At 41.2% G+C, this 20,797-nt stretch overlaps 2 protein-coding genes across 3 annotated transcripts; one reads left to right on the top strand and one right to left on the bottom strand.

Annotated features, from left to right (window-relative positions):
- Nucleotides 1-712: 712 nt before the first annotated feature.
- Nucleotides 713-6,369, bottom strand: oscp1a (organic solute carrier partner 1a). 2 transcript variants are annotated; one of them, XM_069691671.1, is made up of 10 exons: nucleotides 6,124-6,369; nucleotides 5,393-5,547; nucleotides 4,160-4,327; nucleotides 3,906-3,986; nucleotides 3,678-3,781; nucleotides 2,726-2,854; nucleotides 2,572-2,626; nucleotides 1,512-1,657; nucleotides 1,364-1,424; nucleotides 713-1,194 (listed from the first exon to the last, which is right to left on the bottom strand). In XM_069691671.1, the coding sequence occupies exons 2-10, from the start codon at nucleotides 5,543-5,545 to the stop codon at nucleotides 1,072-1,074; spliced, it is 1,020 nt and encodes a 339-aa protein (XP_069547772.1). In that variant the 5' UTR covers nucleotides 5,546-5,547; nucleotides 6,124-6,369; the 3' UTR covers nucleotides 713-1,071. The 2 variants fall into 2 exon arrangements, with proteins under 2 accessions (XP_069547772.1, XP_069547764.1); XM_069691663.1 differs by lacking the exon at nucleotides 6,124-6,369 and having other exon boundaries at nucleotides 5,393-5,751.
- A 2,216-nt stretch (nucleotides 6,370-8,585) lies between these two features.
- On the top strand, nucleotides 8,586-19,399 carry zc3h12ab (zinc finger CCCH-type containing 12Ab). Its single transcript, XM_069699822.1, has 6 exons — nucleotides 8,586-8,627; nucleotides 9,795-10,355; nucleotides 14,869-15,008; nucleotides 16,013-16,247; nucleotides 16,384-16,484; nucleotides 17,576-19,399. Exons 2-6 carry the CDS (start codon nucleotides 9,997-9,999, stop codon nucleotides 18,520-18,522), a joined length of 1,782 nt encoding a protein of 593 aa, XP_069555923.1. The 5' UTR covers nucleotides 8,586-8,627; nucleotides 9,795-9,996; the 3' UTR covers nucleotides 18,523-19,399.
- Nucleotides 19,400-20,797: the final 1,398 nt, after the last annotated feature.

The following is a 20,797-nucleotide window of genomic DNA, read 5'->3' as shown; positions in this document are numbered from 1 at the left end:
AATTAAGTTAATAACATAGTTGTAGCGTACCCCCTTCGTAGGTTTGCACTTCTTTCCATATAATAGACATTAAAACCGCGCAGTAATCGGGAACAACATGACAGGAGTTACAAAACAAATTTAAAAAATACTTTCAGTAGCCAACGCACAAAAAGCACCATTATTATCAAAAAGTACAAATGTAATCATTGTCACCATTAGATGAAGCTTATATTGCGTAGCTTGAACTATGCTTTCAATATGTGTCTTTAACTTTGTTTGTTATATTTGTCCACCTGAGTTCCTTAAGCAATTATTCCAATAAAATTGTAGATAAAGATTAAATAGAGACTCTTATCTTTCTGAAATAATTTATGGATTCTGAGTTTTTGGTCAGTGGCAGGACCATAGACGAGGTTTATCTTAAAACACCAGAACGACAGCGTCCTCTGCAGGCTGCTGCAGAAAACAAAGTAGGATCTCTATTTCTAACATCCTTAAATGTTGTACAGAACATGTATTCTCTGCTCTTCTCTACTCTCTAATTGATCAAATTGGAGCATCACATGTTTAAATAACTTTAATGAACCAGGAAAGGGTCTCAAAAAAAAAATGAAGGCTATTTTCCCAGCCAAAAACTTCTTTTGAATGAAGAATTAAAAATGAATTAATTAATAACAGAAAAATAACCACAAACCAGTACGAACATAAAAATAAGAACGAATGCTTTATTGTAAACATAAACTGTTAGAAAATACACTCGCGTATCGCAGCGGTTGTTATGTTTCATACGTTCATGGTGTTTTTCCGAGTGCAACCTAAATACTAAAAACAGGTTTTGTTTAACGCGCTACAGAATCAGTCCTTGGTTATTTATTCTAATTTAATGAACAAAACTGCATATTTCCGATGAAACAGCAGCTCACAGTGAACCATAGTACGATGTTGATATTAACAAATAGCGTGATGTCACCAGGCATCGGACGTTCAGGCCATGCAATTTAAACAATAAGCCTCGATGGGCATCGTGTTCTTGTGCAGTTTCAGTGAATCAGAAGGAGAAGACAGACGAGATGGGAACAGAGTCGGAGGTCAAAGGTCGTCCATCATGGCCAGCAGGTCGTCCCCTTTGTTGCAGCTGTGATTTTCAGGCTCCTCTTCTTGTTCTGCGAACTGTCCAGCGATTCGAGCCAGCTCGGTGGCCGCCTGTTCGTCCTGAATCAAACAAAATCAAACATGTCGACTAGAAATCGGTTCGAGGCCAATCAGCTACAGTCTATAATAAATATAATAATCGTGAAATTATATTTTATCTACTCATCATGACGTGTAATACAAATTCTATTTACGATGCAGGAAGAGCTGCAGTATTACGTCATTCTACCTGCATCGCCTGAATATTTATCACTCCAAAATAAGGCTCCTCGGCTCCACCTGCAGCGCCCCTGTTAAACAAGACAAAAGTCTTTTGAGGTGGAAATGATTGTTTATTCAGCTGCAAAGAGGGAGCGGAAGAAAAGTAGAGCGCTCACGTCTCCTCCTCCTCTCGGTCCGTATTAAACAGGTTGATCCAGAAGCCAGCTTCCTCTTTGGCCGCGTTCTCGGCCTTCATGCTGCCCATCAGACGAGCCAGCAGGTTCAGCTCTTCTTTAGCCAGCATGTTGGGGGTGTCGTCGGGCTGCAGATGGACGGAGGAGCGCGGGGAGGTCAAACACGAGCAGAAAGAAGGCCACAAAACGTGAGTATAGTGGATGTAAAAGGATAAATACAAACACAAGAATTACACGAACAGTTTTATAATAGCACCCTGAAAGTGAGCCAGCTAAATGGAATAAGGACATAATCGTTGTTTTTTTTTGTTGAATTTACACTTGTGCTTTTCTTGCTTTTACCTGTTTGTGAGCTTTGCGTTCAAAATATCACTTCATAATAATAATAATAATATAATAATGTTTTCTGGCCAGTGGGGAGCAGCGGAAATTAAAACAGAATACTAACATATTAACAGCTTCTCAGTTTAATTTTACAGCGTTAAAGAAAAATGGTTTCCGAACTTCTTTATATCTAACTAGCAGCATAAAAGACAGCAAACACTGCTGTTTTTTTTTATCGGCCACGTTAATTATTAACTTTAAAATTGAACAGAAATAGTGCTGTAAATATATGTACAACAGCCATAATAGGGGTTTTAGAAAACGTTTTTTTTTTTTTTTTTTTGCTTAAAGGTAAAGATGATGTTAACATCAAATTTGTTTCTTAATGTCTGGTTTCGATATTGATTAAGACAGCTGCAGGTCTGAGTGAGAAGCAGGAGCACGACAGCGCTGGCAGCAGACATCATGTTGTCTGATGATGTGAAAGCTCTCTGGCTGTAACGACGTGCTGTGAACGCGACATAAATCCAATATTTAATCTCTTTTCGCTCATTTTTTTTTGTTTTTTTTGTCTCTACCAACTCCTGAGGGAAATTTTAGGTAGAGTGAGCCATAATAGTACGATTGTCTCAAGGCATATGGCAGCATGTCCACCAACTATAAATGTCAATCAGTAACCATTGTTAACACGAGAGCTGTGAATAATCACCATTATTACCTTAGCAGAGGGAGCCTTGGACGTATGTGTCTGTTCGGGATTGTCCACAGTGTACCTTTTTTAATTCATAAAACACAGCAGTGTCACCCGGAGGTTTACAGCATGTCTTCCAACGTGTCTTCAGCGTGTCGTGTCCCACGCTGCACATACGTACACGTTCATGCCCAGTCTGGTGACTCGGTCTCCATGCAGCTCAAAACATCCCTCTTTGATGGGGCTGCTGTAACTTCCTCCGGTGGGGAACTCGATTCGTCTCACTTCTCTGCCCCTCACATCAAACGTCCTGTGGAAACAGGAAGCAGATGGTGACACACTGGAATATTTAGAGATGGAAACGTACGACTAAATATGAGAAAATTAAAAATGAACACACGCCACTTTCTCTGCGGAGCCTTTGCAGCTGCATCATCTTCAAGAAGCCACATCTGGTGCCACTATAACGTTCGGGCAGGTGTTAAATATGCTGCGTGCAAATGATCACTAACCAGGCCAACATGTTTGCAAAGTTCAAAGTAGGTTTTACTTCTATGTTTAACTGCGAAACACGACAAGTCCTTGTCCGTGTGCTGCATTTAAAATGTAATTTGAAGCAGTCGAGAGGGAAAACGCGTTGACATCTCAAATTGTGTAAATAAGTTGTTGGTAGAATCGCTGCGATTAAATCATCGCTGGCAATTACGTCTAAATAAAATGATGTTATCACGAGTACAACTAGTTCACCTAATTTGATTAGATTTATACAGTATACGGTTTCACTAAACCAACTACCACAAATCTGCGACCTTCTTCTGTGACCACGAGGTGAAAACGACTCCAGAGTTTGGCAGCTTTCCCAGCTCTCCTTCCGCTAACGTAGTTTGGGGCAAAGTTCACGCCGTAATTCTTGAATCGCTTTTTCTGATGAACTGAAACACGCTGACCTTTCGGTCCACTCGTAACGTAAATGGGATGTCCGACATCCGAAATATTAGACAAACTGAATTTTTCACCTCAAGGTGGCGCTGAAAAGTTCAGGTATTACAGAATAATAAAAGGGAGGTACGGGTTTTACGTTATCTCTTGAGTGTCTCTGGTGTCACTATTTGCGTGTGAAAGAGCAGCGTTACCTAATAAGACCTGGAACATCGATCCCATGAGGCACCGGCCCTGAGGTAGTCAGAACAAAACGTCCGTTGGCATTCTGGATTTTATTTTTCAGGAAAAGTGACACCTAAAATAAAAGAGAGAGAAACAATCATCAACTGACAGAAGTTTTTTTTTTTTTTAATATATATATATATATAATCTCCTCTCTTGTTTGAGTTTGAGGAATGAGTTTAAAAGCCGAGACTCACGCGAACATGCATGTCTTGACAAAATAAGAGCAGGGTTTGTCTGAGAAGCTGGAATTCACCTTCTGCTAAAGATGAGTATGTCTGCAGAAAGTAGAGAGGAAACTCGTTACACAGGTTATAAAGGTGATCAAAGCTGACAGCTGGAATCTGCACAACATGTACCATATAGCCTGCTGCATCATGGGTAATATGTGTCAAAGTTGAACATTTGTGCAAACAGTATTTAGCAAAGGAATAATAAGGTTAATAAATACCTCAATGATTCTCCGGTGTGTCTCGTTCACTTGGTTCATGATCACAGGAGTGTCCTTTACAAATTCCCTGATGGTGTCTATGTGATTGTACGAGATGAGCAGCAAGTCTTTTGGTCGTGGACAAAGGAAGACTTGATTTTTGAAAGCCATGACTATCAACTCATAAAGCTACAGGAGGAAAAAAAAAAAAAGACAAAACACAAACTTTAAGGACATGAGAAATGAAACTAACTTCACATCCCAACAACCTTTTCAGAAGGTTATTCCTAAATGATTTCCACTCAGTATAAAAGCTGCAGTCTTAGATTTGAGACAGACTTCACTCACAGAACAGCAATCCCTTCAGTTATTTTAAGGCTTGACTGCCTTGACTACGTCGACTTTGACTGGGAATAAATTGGACCTTTTAATGGCGGGCAAGTTTTTATGTCAAACTAACAAGGACCCGCGCTTTGAATATTTAACTGTTAGACTTGATGAGAGAAAGAACTCGCAGTCATCGTAAAACCACCGCGTAAAACCGCATGTCACGTCATTTTATGTGGCATCAGGACACCTGAACGATTTGCAAATCTGGATTTATCCTCAGAGACATGGGATCGGTCTAAGATCATTTCCTATTTAGTGTATAGCACACCGGATTTACTGTCCGCCGTTTTATCCCGAGTGTCTGAATGCTGTTTGTGTAAATTTATCTACAGATGCCCTCAATAATTCTCCATAACCAAATAAAAAACGTAGTCTCTGTGTGTCATGTAATCGAACAATCCCAACACGTAATGCTCCGTGTTTTATAGATACAAAAATTAGCTTGCATCACCACAGTTGTGTGTGAGAAGGCAAAGTAACAATGATAATCATGTGTGTGAAATCAAATATTTGCTGCTCGCTATTGAGTAGATTATTTTGTGTCCGTTATAAATATATATGGAGTTATTAAGAGTGAAAAAGACTAATTTCAGACAGAAGTTTCATGTTGTTCCACCATGTTTCTACAGTAGCCCAGAATGGACAAACCAAACACTAGCTGAGTTTTGAATGGGACGGTGCGGTGAAAAAATATTAAATTGGTTGCAATCTGCAGCGACGTGTGTAGATGCTACTAAATCCAACACGCTGGTACTTAAAAAATAAAATACAAAAAAATCAAAAAATCTTCCACAAATTAATGTCTAACTGTGCATCGGTCTATCTAAAGGGCTCCCGTCTCTGTTTCCAGTATCTCTCACGTACTCTGTCCATGCTGGCCGGGTTCAGCATCATGATGGAGGCGTGCGCTAACCGAGTTAGCACCGTTCTCATTGTCCTGTGGGAATACAACTGCTGAGGTTTGAGAAGTTCGTCCATGAAGCTTTTACTAAACATGGTCCCAATGATGTCGTTCATAACTGGGAGTAGGGAAGAAGCAAATGCAAAAGAAAAGGAGCATTAAATTTACCGAGCTGCTTTACTCTTATTGACATATGTAGACAGAGTAAATAGAAAGGTAATAAAAAAATTTAAAAAAAAGAAAAGAAAAAGAGAAGAAATAGGTTGCTAACCTTCATTTTATGCCTTTTTATATTGATTAAGAACGATTGGACCTTAAAAGTATTGATATATTCTGGACAGTCATCAAGGGAAAATGAAATGTAATAATATTAACCATTTGAAGTTACTGCTCAGGTTAGCCGGTTATCGTTACCAAGGATTGAGCTCTTTTTTTTCCCCCTCCCTCATGATTTAGCTCCGGCCCGGTGCAGTTTTGCCTGACTAAAATCTGAATTGCCAACTCGCCGGTTCTTAGAAGTTCATATTTTTAATGCAGTATTGCAATTACAAAACAAACTTTCAGGAAGTTTTAGATGGAGCTGAGTGATGCAATATTTGTACATGTCAGTGCCATCAAATTTTGTGGTTAAATTTCCAGAGATTACGTCTCGATCTCACAAGGGACCGACAGCAGGTGTGTGTGTACGACTTACAGCTAACAAGAGATTACAGGGGGCAGGAGGGCCTGACTAATGTGGATGTTGCGTGGATACCTCTTTTCCTGTCATTGTCTGACCACACTCCTGCAGCCGCAGTCAGGTTCCCCATGAAAGAAGAGAACGAGGACAGACACGTCATTTGTTGTGGTGCATCGGAGATACACAAGAAGCACATTTCTCGGGCGATATGCCGACACGTGACAGCGACAGCTCGTCGACGAGGAGGGACGACTTGGGAGCTAAACACACCTACCGAGCCTGTCAGCTGCCTCTACCTTTCTCCGTATTGTCCTCGGACGTGTTGCGAGCGCGCAGGCGTTGGTCCAGTATGTACAGCATCTCTCCGCCGAGATCGATGAAAACCAGCGGGAGGGTTCTCGCGGACATCCTGCAGAGACAAAGACGGGATTAGCTCCTGTTGGTATAAAGCTGGTGCAGAAGTAGGCGTTCGAATCAGTTGAGCCCGTCGCAGATCGAAAGCGCTCTTGTCACCACGAGGGCGTCATCTGATTGTTCCCGTTGTGAGCCGCCACCGGTTACTGAACTGGGCATGTTGCGTCGTATACGATCGCGCTTCTGAAGATAACGTTTCCTCGCTAAGATGCAACAGGTGGCCGTGGAAGAGGATCAGCAGTGGACAGACACGAGCTTATTGGCCGGGGATAAGGATGATGTGACAACGCGGTACAACCAACCACAGACGGGTGAACGGTGAACGCACGTGCAGAAGAGAACAAAAGCTCTCCTTCTGGAACCATGTCGGCGCTCTCGACGGCCTGTTTACGGCGGCTTGTTATAAAAAAAAAAAAAAAAAAAAAAAAAAATACAAACCTTCCAAAAGTATGTGGACACCTGAAAAAAACCATGAATGTGTGATCGTTAAACGTCTCTTTCCGACGTCACTGTGACAGCCGCCACTCCTCCGGGAAGGATTTCCACCTGATTTTTAAACCTGGCTGCTGTTCCCATTGGGTCACAAGAGCATTAGTGAGGTTAGCTTCTGATGCTGAGACGTAAGGCCTTTCTCCAGTTTATCCCAAAGGTGTTGAGGCCAATGCTCTTTGCAGGTCAGCCTCCTTCCACTCTAAAACACTGGGACACTAAAACTGTTGCCCCAACTGTAGCCGCAAAGTTGGAGCCACACTATTTATTGAAATATATATATTTTTTCCCAGACTGTTGCTTTACAGCTTCAGTTTTCCTCGCTGTTGAAACTCTGTTCGCATTAATGTTTGCACGGCCCCTCTGACCAATCAGCGGCCAGTATCGGTGGCTCAGTGCAATAATGCTGAAGCCAAGCATTTTTTTTTTCTATATCCGGTTTCAGCAGTTTAGAGTTTCGGTAAATATGTTGGTCAAGGCCAGTTGACTAAAGGCCGCTCCGTAGTAAATTAACCCGAAGGTCCACCGCCCATTTGGGTGCACGACTGGAGGTGATGATTCCCAATGGAGTGTGGCCGGGTCTATATTTTCATACAGTGATTTCAGTTCTGGTAACACTGGGCTTAGATGAGAGGATCAGAAGTACTGTAACAGCTGTACGGTAAATGATATCCAGTTACAGCAAGAGCCCAGTCAGCCTAGTTTAGCATTGATTGACCTCACAGTGACAACAAGGCTCCAGGGAGTCACTGCACCTGACCCAGAACACATATCACACACAGGCCTATTGTTTTGCACTTTCTTTCATTCTTTTTTTTTTTTAATTTTTTAAATTTTAATAATATTATAGGACTATATGGATAAATATTATATTTTTTCCCCTTTAATTCTTTGCACATTTACAGTCTCTAAAAAAAAAAAAAGATATTAGATTAAATTATAATCAATATATAAACCTAGATATATGATTTTGTATTTACATATTCATAAGGCCACATATTAGACTTTCGTATGGGTCCTTTCATATAGGCAATTTGTGTCCAATGAAAACTCCACAAACTACTGACGTGCACAATGCAAGGTGAGCCAGTGTGGCCCTCAGATAATGCTTGTCATGGGGCCCTCTAGCGGGTTGATCTGTCCCTGCCTGAGTATAAAATAAATAGGATAAAATGTGGTCACTTAAATAGACTTTAGAGAATTTTTGAAAGCTGCGAACTTTAAAAACATTTAAAAAAAATAAAAATTCCCAAATGGCTACTAAATAAATGTTGTCCTGCTAAACTATTAAAATCCGTGCGGTAACTGAGAAAAAAAACAACAACAACCTTTTAATAGATCGTATCGTAGTTCTTCATTTTAAGGTCCATGTGTCCTCGTTGACGCGTGCGTAATGATCTGGGTGAATTGTGAGCACGGATGGATGATTTCATCGTGAGATCACCTCCTTACTGGAATCCCAGCATGTGACTGGTCGTCTGCCGGTTGTTTGCTGTGTGAAGAGAAGGAAAAAAAAAACAAAAAAACCCAACTTCCTTGTGTCGACTCACAACCCGAGACGCACTCAAGGACGACAACCGTGTCAGAAAACCGAAAACCTGAGCCTTCGGGATTTTGTATTTTTTTTTAACGTGCAGGTAAATTTGTTTCTTTTGTTTCAAGTTGAGTTTTGACGCGGAAATAGCTAAATGAGAAACTGATAAATTGACTTTCACTCATTTATTTAGGTAGTTAAGAGATTTTTGCAGTCGTTTAATTTTCCCTCTTTGCTCTCCTTTTGTGCGATGTTGAACTTTTAAAGGTACAATTTCACTGTAAGGTGACCGAGTTGTGTTTTGAGATCCACCCAGTTTCAGCATGTTGGTGTCGACGTCTGAATGAGAAATGCTTTTGTTGCCACTTCATTTTAAAGTTCATTTATCAAGCAGAAAGGCCAAGACAATTACGGGTTTCAGCCTTTAAAAACTATTTTCTGCCATTTCGTTGCAATAACTGGACTGGATTAATTAAAACAAATAACCTGTCGATGACTCAATGCTTATAGTTATCATAATAATCTTTTGCAGCTTAAAAAAAAGGGTAATATTGTGCCTTAAAAGAGAATAACAAGTGCTTTTAAAGGAAAGAACTAGAGCTGTCTGTCAGGTGTGTAAAATGGCATAATTATGTACAAAACGAATTGCTGTTATGTTAAACTAGTTCAAATGTAAAGAAATACAATTTACTGTCACATTAGAAAAAAAAAAAAATCTAGAAAATATTCTCATTGCAAGCCAGAATGAAGCAAAGAAAATTTTCTTCATAGCATTAGATTATTTTTAATTAGTGGTGGACAGTAACTGTTAAATGTTTATGCTATTTTATACCACACTCATTGTACTTTTTACTCGCCTGCATTTATTTGACAACTGTAGTAACTTGTTAGATGAGCCTCAGGTGTTGTTACACAGTAAAATAAGCCACCAAACAGTAACTAACATTTACACTTTACGGTACAATATTTAAACACTGCCTGTATGTTAATACATCGATAATAGTGATTAGAGATATAAAATAGATCAATTTCAGACCGAGCACATTTCGTCTGCATAATTACTACTTTTATACGTTAGATTTTGCTGATTATTTGTACTTTTACTGCAGGACTTTTACCTGTGAGAGAGTATATTTACATTTTTGATATTGTGACTTTACTCGTGAATTTTTCCTCCAACTTTGATTTCCTGTTGATCGATCAATTGAATAATGAATGCAGTGTTTTGTGAGGACGGGAAAAGTTTAAGATGTCTTTTTCCAACAGGTGCGACATGAGTGGGCTTCACCGACTGAGAGGAGATGAATGCTGATGTTTGTCTCTTCCAGCTGTGTGGAGTAAAACGGCCATCACAAGCCCTCTGAGCGCCGCACGCTCCCGACACTTTTACATGGGTCTTCCCTTTCCTGCTCTCAGCTCACGACTCGTCCCGTCTGTCCCGTTCAAAAAAAATGTACACCAGTGAACCTGACCCGTCCCCGGACCCACAGCTCCTGGAGGCCCAGCTGGACTTCTTCCACAAGCTGGGCTACTCCACGATCCAGGTAAAGGCTGTCCAGCAGAAGTTCGGCCCCAGCACGGACACGGATAAAGTGTTGGGGGAGCTGGTTCGGATCAAGGCCACTCAGGAGGCCAGGCAGGGGCAGGTGACCACGATGTCCGTGCTGGTATGCAGAGGGGACACCAGGGGTGCGGGCTGCAATTTGCTGCTTCCTGTTACCGGCACGTCTCCTCAGAGCCGAGAGGAGAGCGGCGAGGAGGAAGACGCTCTGAGACCCATCGTTATAGACGGCAGCAATGTGGCCATGAGGTGAGCAAAGTAATCAGCAGCTATTCTCATAATCCAGTAATCAAGAACAGCTTCTTTTTTTTTTTTTTTACCAGCAAAGATGCCTAAAATTTACTGTTGAAAGCTTTGAAATGGGGATCTTTGCTCTCTTTTACAGCTGCTGTGAATAGCCCATCAGTCGATATTTGATAATCTAATAATGGGTTTAGACATTTTTCAGGTAAAAATGTCCAAAATTCACTGGCTAAATCCAATGATCTTTTTGGAGCTTCAACAATTAGTTGATTATCAACTAATCTTTTATGTCCTTTTGTATCTGCAAAAATGTCCAAACTTTGCTGTTCAGAGCCTTTAAATGTGAGAATCAGTTTTTTTTTTTTCTTCTGTTTTACATAATTTAGAGCTGCAACAGTTAGTTGGTTAATCAATATTTGATTATCAAAATGTCTCTGTTTCTCAATTATAAATATTTGCTGCTTTTCTTTCTAATTGAAGATATCGAACTGGATATCTTAGGACTGTTGCTCAAACAAAACAAGACATTTAAAGTTGGACTGTGAAAAATGATTACCAACTTTTCATAGTGAAAACGTTTAATCTGTTAACTGATCAAATATTCTGCAGATTAATTGATACTGAAAACTGTAACTTTCCCCACACCTGGTGTTGCTTGATGTCAGATAGAGCAGTGGCAAATAAAGCACTTTAAACTTCTACAGCTATTTATATATATAACACAGCAGCTTCACATATGAATCACTGTTTCACATTGTCACCCATTTAGACAACATAACAAGCGTGGACTGTTCTGACATTTAACTTCACCTCAAATCACCCAGTGAGTCACACTGTTTTGGAGATCCTCCTAATTGAGGCGATAAGCAGCTGAAAGCGGAGGTGCCTGATGGGTAGTGAAGGAGAGCTTCCAGCAACAATCTGATAGTCACTGTTTGTATTTTATCAAGAGTATGTGTAGATGTTGTTAGGTTGTTGTTGTTGTTTTTTTTAAATTTTACGATTACGTTTTTTCATAAACTAGGATGCTGATAGGTTGATAGGAACAACACGTTTAGCTGCACTGCTTGGTTCGTATTTATCATCTTTTTAATTTATAATCTGACACATTTAACCATTTCATTTCAATTAAACCAGGATTTAACACAAATACTGAAATTCACACACGTGTTAACAGTAATATCTACTACTAACACAATTACTCCTATAAAAACACGATTTGCAACCTTGTGAACAGCCATTTTAGCATGCTCACAAAACCTGTGCTAATTATGCTGTTTTTTTTGGCAGAATTTTTTACCGTGTTTACCGTGTCGACATTGTTAGCTCTAAACACAAAGTACATCAAAGGCCGATGGGAGCATCATTCGTTCTGCAGGTATTTGGTCACAAACCAAGTCAAATTTGGACCTGATTATGGCGCCAGATAAAAAGTCTGGAAATCAGCAAATTTATTACACTTCATTCTGCGTGATGCATGAATGTCTGAAACTAAGTTTGTGGCCCCTCATCCAATAGTCATTGAGATAATTCAGCCTGGAACGCAGTAGCTAATGATAATGGAAAATTATATACAATATTTTCAAAGCTCATGAGTTTAAATGTCAAATTTCGGAGACAAAGCTCACCAGAAATCACAGCACGCGGTCACTGTTGGCTCTGTACTCGCTGACGTGGACGTCAGTTTAATAAAGCTGTTTGGCAAACGCAATGACAGCTTTGCCCAACTGTTGTCTTTTCTGCTCACAAGAACATTTTAGCCTGAAGACATCACCTCAGCGTTAACGGTGGTCATTAGTCAATTATCTGTTGTTATCTGGCAATCTTGTTCAGCACATTTCACACCGATCACTGACTGATATAGCCAGTAATTTGGAGGTGTGTGCCAGTGGGAACACTCTATTGTTTCTTTCATGCACCTCCTCGTGCCCAGACACGCAGGTTCAGGCATGTTGTAAACTTGTTCTCGAGTATGCAAATCAGAGTACAGTGAACCCTCGCTATAACGCGGTTCACCTTTCACGGTCTCGCTGCTTCACGGATTTGCATTGTGCATTGTGTTCTGCATTCTGATTGGCTAAACAGTCTCTCCGCTTCTTCTCTACCTGTTTGTCAATAACGTTGCGGTTTAATATGTACACGTACGTAAAACAGCTTGCCAAATTAAAAATAATCGATGGTGGCATGTCGGTTTATAAGAATCTTTTTGCCCAGAAGAAAAAAGAGCGACAACAACTACCGATAACTATGTTCTTCTCTCGAAAAACCACACCTGCACCGCCGGCTTTAGAAGAAAGAACCGCTGCAGAGCGGAGTCAGGATGCAGCGGCTCAGTCAGAAGAGCAGTGAAATACACGAGTCACTATTTGTCCGACTGTACTTTGTATTTGTTTTCATAATCATTTTTCATTTCCTCCCGTTCTAATCCAATGACTCGGGTCGCAGTGGGGCGGTGCCGATCTCAGCAATTTGAAGCCTTCAGTTCGTATTGATGATTCAAATTATTATTTTACAGTACAGTAGTTATTTGTAAAAAAAAACATTTATGCAGTACTTTTATTTGTTAAACAAATGCTTGGGCCTGTAAAAAGGTTTTGTTCTTTGGTTTCAATGTATTATGGAGTATTTCATTGTATAATAATTGTAAAAAAAAAAAAGGTTACTACTTCACGGATTTCACCTATCACGGTTTCTATTTGGAACGTAACCCCCGCGATAAACGAGGGTTCACTGTATACTGCAAAAAATTTCAACAAGAACAGGCCTGAGAGCATTTTACAGCCAACTCTCTGTCTGGTCTCCTTGTTCTCTGACTTGTCACCTTTTAAATTCGACTCCCCTTCAATCACTGTCAAATAGTTTCACGCTAGAGATCTTAAATAAATACAGACAGTGTGAAAATCACTGGCGCTCTGACATTATTGTTGTTGTAACTGTAGATTCATGAAACTGTTGCCGAGCGAAACACTAAATCACAATCACAACAGTTTGAAAGCCAGTCAGAAAAAAAGTAAAATACATTTCGGTTATTTCAATACTAAAATGATATTGCTTTGCTTCTGTGTCTACTGTTATATATTATGCTTTTTTTTTTTTAATTATTTTATTAAGAGAAATTCTAAATTGATTCTTAGATAGTTATTTTATTAATCACTAAATTTAATCTGCAACCGTTGTAATTCACTGGATTCAGTACCTCAGATGTGACTATTTTCTGGTCTTAAATTGCCGATTGTATGTATTTGAATTTCGGTTTGTTGGTTGGGCCTGAAGGGGGAAATTTGAGATGTTGTGTCTGACATTTTATAGGCCAGGAAACGTCGTAAAAAGCAGTGCATCCAAGTTATAAAGTAATAATCTTGACATTTATTATTTAAATAAATGTTTGTTAGGTCACTATTTCCACATTAGGTAACACAATAGTGATTGCTCCTGTGGCCCAGGGGTGTAGTAATCCCTTGCATTTGCAGTATGAAGTAATGACCGAGCTGAGCATCTGTGGCTACATTCCCGGGCCAAATCACAAACTGGACAGGGATGCATCTTCCATTATTGGGCAGTGGATGTTCTGCCAGAGGTTAGATGGTGCTAATGCAACAGGCTGGCTTTTTAACTGCTTGGATTTCTGGGAAATTTAGTTCAAAAATACAGCTGCAATTACTGCTTAATTGCCAAAGTTTCCAAGTACACAAGTCAGGCAGCCAAGATGGCGCCATGTTTTGGCTTCACTTTTGTACAGTGGGAGGGAGTGGTGATGCTTCGCTCAAACTTATCCACAGTCTATGATTTCAATCCAAATAAGACAGGGTGTTACATGGGAGAAAACAAAAAAGGGAAACCTGCGAGTTAAAATGTTGATCATCACAATAATCTTTGGATTCGTCAGTAATGAAAACAGTTGTTTTTTGCCGTCTCAGCAGGTTTAGTATTTACGACTAAATCATCAGGCTCAACCTGTATGAGAGAAGTTTCCTTCCAGCTGTTAATGTGTGAATGTTTTGCAGGAGACAAAATTACATAAGTGATTAGTCCAACAATTCAAGTTTATCATTACCACTAATGAAACATTTATATTGTGTAACAGTGAGAACAGTTTAGCCAAAAAAATAATGTCCAGTTTATTCCCTCTCTTCTTTCTCTCAGTTCTAATAAAGTCAAAAGTGTCCTTTTTGGAAATGTGGAATTATCAATGAGTGTAAATCAAGGCCTTATTTGAGGTTATTGTTTGCAAAGTGCTGCGTCAAAGTGAGCCGACAAGCGCAGGTTGGTGTATTCTGTCGCAGGCCCAGTTCCTGACAAACTCAAATGTCAAAATATATTCTGACTCCTGTCTCCCGGTTCAGGAGGTGAGATAGGAAAATTTCTGTTTGGATGACGGCATGTAGGGTCGTGTTGTTATGATTGACAGTTGCTTTAAGCACTCAATAAAAATGAAGAAGAAAAAAAAAAGTTTAGACAGAAAATTCGTCTACAGTTTCTCATTACCCTTTTTCCTGGTATCTGTCCATTCATTTTTCAGCCACGGGAACAAGGAGGTTTTCTCTTGTCTGGGAATCCAGCTGGCTGTGAACTTCTTTCTGGACAGAGGCCACACTGACATCACTGTGTTTGTTCCCTCATGGAGGAAAGAGCAGCCCAGACCAGATGTTCCCATCACAGGTACGATGATGGAAATTTAAGTTCGTCAAAACAAATTTCTACGTCCTTCTTTGTCCGGTATCACGGATGACACAAACGGTGTTTTACGGTGCTCCTTTTCGTCGTGTTTGAAACGGACAGAAAATTTCGCATTTTCTAAGCAAAAGTAACAACAGATTCACTGTTTCTTTCATTGCAAATGAAATATCTGTGTATTTGTTGATAAAAGACAAAATTAAAATTGAATTTGTTGCAACTGCTGATTCTCAGAGTGCGCTGTGGCTGAAAACCCCAGTGGAGGTTTCTTCTTTTTTTTTTCCAATTTCTCAGGAATGATAGAAAAGATAAAAATGCGGGGGTTTCCTGCTTGGTTGTCACACCAAAAGATAAAACATTTGAACTGCTGCCATCATTTTAACAGCCTACATCTGGAGTTTCAGCTACTGCTTGTTTGCTTCATGTAGATGAACAGATTGATCATGCGGATACATTTTTTGAATACAGGATGTGCTTTTAGGGCCCTTAGTTAATATTTAACTGGGTTAAATCAGGCCGCTGGGGAAAACCCAAATTAAACTGCACCCCTGGCCTCCAGAAAAATACTAATTAAGGTTGTGTGTGAAATGTAATGTGCCTATGTTTGTGCTCTCTATCTTGGCACTCTCGCTGCTTAATTTTTGGCCATAGCAGGCCGCTGTCAGCATAAAAGCTCTAAAAACCCACAGGGCACGACCTGCTCAGCACCAAAGAGCTGACAAACACAGTTTTTGTCTAGTTTATGAGCATTGTGTAGCATTAAGCAGCCAAAAAAAAAAGCAGATCTTTCGCTCAGCAGATGGCGGAGACCAAAAACAGAGCAAAAAAAGTCAATATTAGGGCTACGTTGGCTCGGTGGTCAGAAACACGACTCCAAATGACTGATCATGTTGCTCCACAAGTCTATTTGCTAAAAACTTCAAGATTACGCCTCGGTTATGTCACTGAGGCTAAAACAAGGTGTGTTCAATATTTGCGTTCGTGCACAGATCAGCACATTCTGCGAGACCTGGAGAGGAGGAAGATTCTGGTGTTCACGCCGTCGCGGTGGTTCGTAGGCAAACGGGTGGTCTGTAACGACGACCGCTTCATCGTCAGGCACGCCTTCGAGTCTGACGGCGTCGTCGTGTCCAACGACATGTACCGGGACCTCCAAGGAGAGAAGCCGGAGTGGAAGCGCTTCATCGAGGAGAGGCTGCTCATGTTCTCCTTCGTCAACAACAAGTGAGCTCCGCCTCCCCGATACGCGGCGTCCATCCTGAACGAATAGATGAACGATGACTACGTCAGTGAGGAAGAAGAAGAAGAAGAAGAAGAAGAAGTGTGACGTTGTTTTAAGACCGATGTCTGAATTTTGCAGGTTTATGCCTCCTGATGATCCTCTGGGCCGCCATGGACCGACCCTGGAGAACTTCCTGCGGAGGATTCCCAAGACTCAGAAAAGACAGCTGTGCCCTTACGGTGAGAAAACGCCGATCTTCTTCTGTCTATTAGTGACCTCGTAGAGTTCACTACCCTCAGCGGAGGGTAGGGATGTAGACCAACTGATAAATAAGAGAGCTTAACCTTCCAGCTCAGCTCCCTCTTCACCAGCCGTGGCTGCTTCTCCCAGCCTAATGAAATATAAAGCCTCGTTTAAATGAAAAGCCTTTTAGTGTGTCATAAATAGTGCAGCCACGTACTGTTAAACATCAACTCCAGCTCGTCACTGTGAGCATGCTAATGTTAGCATTCAGCTCAAAGCACTGCTGCGTTGAAGTGAAGTCTCACATGGCCGCCAGCATGGCTGTAGCAGCCGTAATTATCCGTAATGGGAAGTATGTGAGATTTGCAGTTGAAAGGTTAAAGGAATGCTTTAAAGGTCCCATATTTTACACTTTTGAGGCCGTTTATTTTCAGTCTTCATGTCCATAACAAGACATTTTGTGGTTTTAACTACTAAAAACCATCTCGGTGTAGTTTTACGTCTCTTCAGCTTTACTTGGCAGTTCTACTTAGTTTTGTGTCTGTTGTCTTTAAGGCGCTTTCAGCTCAATGACCCTCTGCTCTGATTGGCTACATCCTTTCCATAAAGGCTTAACAGTGGGCGGAGCTGAGGGCAGACATACGAGATGAGCCTGAGTTTGTGACATCACAAACTTACAAGTCTAAATAGCACAGCTGCTGAATACAGGCTGTGCGCATTTCTCTGTGAATGGAGCTTTTTGACACTTTCACAGTATTTATATTACACATAGACCTGATTAATTTTGCGAAAAGACAATGAAATCGGACTTTATATAAGAGACCTTTAATGTACAGAAGGTTTTGGCCTTTTTAGAAAAAATAATTGACTTGTACATTTGACTTATATCTTTATTCATTCATACATGGAAACAAAACGATAACTATTAGCTTGTCATCAATGTCCTCATGTGGATGTTAGAGGGTTGACGTTACTGTATGTTCAAGTCCTCCAGTTCTGGACTCACAGAGCAGACAAAGACTCTTATTTTGTCTTATTTTATGTGATCAGCATTGCTAAAATGTTCTATTTTTTTCTCCTTTTTCAGGGAAGAAATGTACTTATGGAATCAAATGTAAATTCCACCATCCTGAGCGAGCCAAACAGTCCAATCGTATGGTTGCCGACGAGCTTCGAGAGAACGCTAAACACCCTCCCTCTGCTCAGAGACAAGCTTCAGCTCGCTCCAGTCCTGTGTCCGGACTGAGCCTCTCGTTGGTGGAGGACATGGCAAAGAAACTGACTCTGGGACCCGAGAGCGGATCATCGAAGAGAGATCACAAAAACGAACACGTAGCTCAGGTGAAGACGAGTCACCGCTCCAGCAAGAAGGCCTCATCTCGGAAGGAGAAGGCCAGCCAGCACTCGTCTTCTGACCCGGACTCAGTGCGGCGGCGCAGCGGCTCTCAGGAGCAGCTGGACTCTGGTTTAGGCTCCATAGACTTTCAGACGGGGGAGGCTCCTCGGAGCGACCCCCAGTACGGGGCGACATACGGCAGACAGCAGTACTGCCCTCCGAAAAGTGCACCGCACGGCTGCTGCTCACACGGCGCTTCTTCCTGGGGCTCCACGTCGCCCTTCCAGCCCCGCGGCATCGGGCCGGGGAGCGGCCGCAGCGCCGACGTGATGCCCTACGGCCCGCCTCACTACCCCAGCTATTGTCCGTACCCCGTCAGCATGCCTGCGTACAGTCAGCCGACAGATTTCCAGAACAGCAGAGTCCACAGCCAGCAGCAGCAGCAGCAGCCGTACTGGTCCGATCCGTTCGCGGTCCGCAGCCCGCCGGAGGGTGAGCGCTTGCACTGGGAGCCTCCGCCGGGGACGCAACCGGGTCCCTGCAGCGAGGAGCGAGAAGTCGTCCGGAAGAAGCTCCTCGCCATCTTCAGCGCCCGCTTGGTGGACACGGCCATGGACATGTTCCCTCAGCTGATGGACCCGCAGAGGCTGGTGGCGGAGATCCTCATTTTGCAGAGTCAGAGCGGGTCGCTGAGATGAGACGAGTTCAGTCTGAACCCTCGTCTTTCAGTGGAAAGACTGAAGAGAAACATGAGTTAGTGTACTTTTGTCGTGTGGTATCCACCGTGCTATAAAGTGTAACTTTTGAAATGCTTTGGAGTTTCCTCAGCGAGCTGTTAAGCCAGAGGTAGCGTGCAGTTGATACAAATTGTATCTTTTATTCAAAATGAAATAAGGAAAAGTGGATTTTAATGCCACTTAATGGGATCAATTGATACTCTTAAGGTCTTAATGTCCCCTTTATTAGGTACACCTTTGCAGTCTTTTTCAATCCATCATGAGTTTTATGATGCATTAACATCTACTTTTTCTTGACTCTGTCTGATGTTTGGAGGTTTGGGAGAGATGAATACTGAATGTAAAGTTATCTGTTTGTGTCATATTGGCACTGTGCACCAGTCATGGTTTCGCGTCAAACTACTGCAGAGTTGAGCAAACAAAACCAAACCTGCAATAAAAATGTCACGATGAAATAATGCTGAGTTCTCAGTCTGTGCAGCTAATACTCACAGCCCTCCCCCAAAATACCGATCTCACTGAAAATGAGATTACAACTTTAAATGGTTTTGTTTTATACTCCTGGTTTAGTCTATTTAATGTGTTGTGCTATTTGTTTCTGTGGTGCTCAGACTTATTGGACCCTTTAGGGGTCAGATCCATTTATAGCTACATTTATTGTATTTACTTAATGGCAAACTGACCAATCAGACCCCTGCTTGGCTTTTTATTTCAATGTTGAGTAGCTGTTATGGATGTTACTGATAAAAAAAAATTGAAATAAACCAATAATCACTCATTCTACTCGTTACATTTTGAGATCACAAACACTTTTGACGGTGTCCCTTCCTAATGACATTACCACACACTGTAATAAAAGATTATTATTCCGGTGTAAGTCAGTCAAGGTGTCACTCTTTAATTCATAAGACTGCATCATATTTTATGGATTGATCATGTATTTGTCTTGACAAACAAATAGTTCAGATGTCAGCTGTGTGGACGGGAATACACAATACTTCCTCCTGAATTCCTGAATCAGTAGGAAAATCAAGTGGTTAAAAAAAGAACTTCAAAGCAGACAGAGGAAAACCTCCACTATATGCAAATAAGTGCATGAGCTTAGGAATGCTCTCCTCTGTATATGCAAAGCAGGCTCATTGTTTGTCAAATACCACTGATGGCTGTGTGCTCACTGTATGTTCTGCAAACCTTTGTGTGTGTGTGTGTGTGTGTGTGTGTGTGTGTGTGTGTGTGTGTGTGTGTGTGTGTGTGTGTGTGTGTGTGTGTGTGTGTGTGTGTGTGTGTGTGTGTGTGTGTGTGTAAACACCTCAGAGTCAACAGGTCATCGGCTCTGCAGCCACCAAGACTTGTTCTTCAACATGAAACCGTGTTGTTTCTTGTAGTAGAACTTAAAAAGAGGAAAACCACACCTGAGCCACACTTGCAAATCAAATGAGGTCAAATGATTTTGCAGGAGGACCGGATAAGGATCTGTTTCATGGTTACCCAGTTTCTACAGAGTTGAGAGAGACTTCTATCAAAATCAGTTTCCTGTTTTAGTTTAAATACACTGAACTTCCTTCATTTCCATGAAGCGTTTGCTTCATACTGTTTGTAGTTGCACACAGTGTACTCATTAGGTCACGGTAGATTAAGAAACAGGCATCAAATAGCCGGAGGTCAAAGAACGAAAAAATTAAACTGTAACAGAGTCGGAAGATTTATGACTCATTCAAGGGAACAGCTGTACTTTCCCTGCTTAAGGCGCTAATTGGTATTGACTAAGTCTGTATTAACTCACTTGAGTGCACATTACAGGAACACATGCTGAGATGAAATGCAACTTTACTGATGGTCTTGTGTAAATTGGGCCTTTAAAGCAACAAAAAAAGCTGCAAGGAAGAAAAATAGGCTGTAAATAGAATACAAATATAGAACAACAGAGGACATGCTTTTAAACCATGGAAACATTACAATGTGTATAAATTAAAATGGCTCTCGTGAAGGTTTATTTTTGAGCATTTTAAGTCTGTTTTGGTCAAGTGACGTAACTTATAATACTTACTCATGAAGGTTTTAGCTTCCACCTGTTCCGTCCCTCGTGTATTGTCACGTAAAATCATATTTATGAGATATCATGTCAACGTTTTTATGCAAATTATAACGGTGAAAACTTCAGCTCTCATTGTAGGTAACCCCGGTGAACATTCACTCTATTTGTACGGAAAACGACGGGAAGCCCCCCACTGACGAC

This window comes from Brachyistius frenatus, unplaced genomic scaffold (genome assembly GCF_029030835.1).
Source record: "Brachyistius frenatus isolate BFR_SWC_R1_liver_20210118 unplaced genomic scaffold, ASM2903083v1 Contig_2, whole genome shotgun sequence".
Taxonomy (NCBI): Eukaryota; Metazoa; Chordata; class Actinopteri; family Embiotocidae; genus Brachyistius; species Brachyistius frenatus.
This window is presented reverse-complemented; position numbering and strand designations above follow the sequence as displayed.

What these genes read in the sequence shown, in the direction of transcription:
- oscp1a (XM_069691671.1), bottom strand. Translation starts at nt 5,545, where the DNA reads ATGAACGACATCATTGGGACCATGTTTAGTAAAAGCTTCATGGACGAA. An exon ending in CACACCGGAGAATCATTGAG is followed by an intron (nt 3,987 to 4,159) that starts GTATTTATTAAC and finishes TACTTTCTGCAG; the next exon opens with ACATACTCATCTTTAGCAGA. An exon ending in CCAAGGCTCCCTCTGCTAAG is followed by an intron (nt 1,658 to 2,571) that starts GTAATAATGGTG and finishes GTCCATCTGCAG; the next exon opens with CCCGACGACACCCCCAACAT.
- zc3h12ab (XM_069699822.1), top strand. Translation starts at nt 9,997, where the DNA reads ATGTACACCAGTGAACCTGACCCGTCCCCGGACCCACAGCTCCTGGAG. An exon ending in GGCAGCAATGTGGCCATGAG is followed by an intron (nt 10,356 to 14,868) that starts GTGAGCAAAGTA and finishes TTCATTTTTCAG; the next exon opens with CCACGGGAACAAGGAGGTTT. An exon ending in AAGACAGCTGTGCCCTTACG is followed by an intron (nt 16,485 to 17,575) that starts GTGAGAAAACGC and finishes CTCCTTTTTCAG; the next exon opens with GGAAGAAATGTACTTATGGA.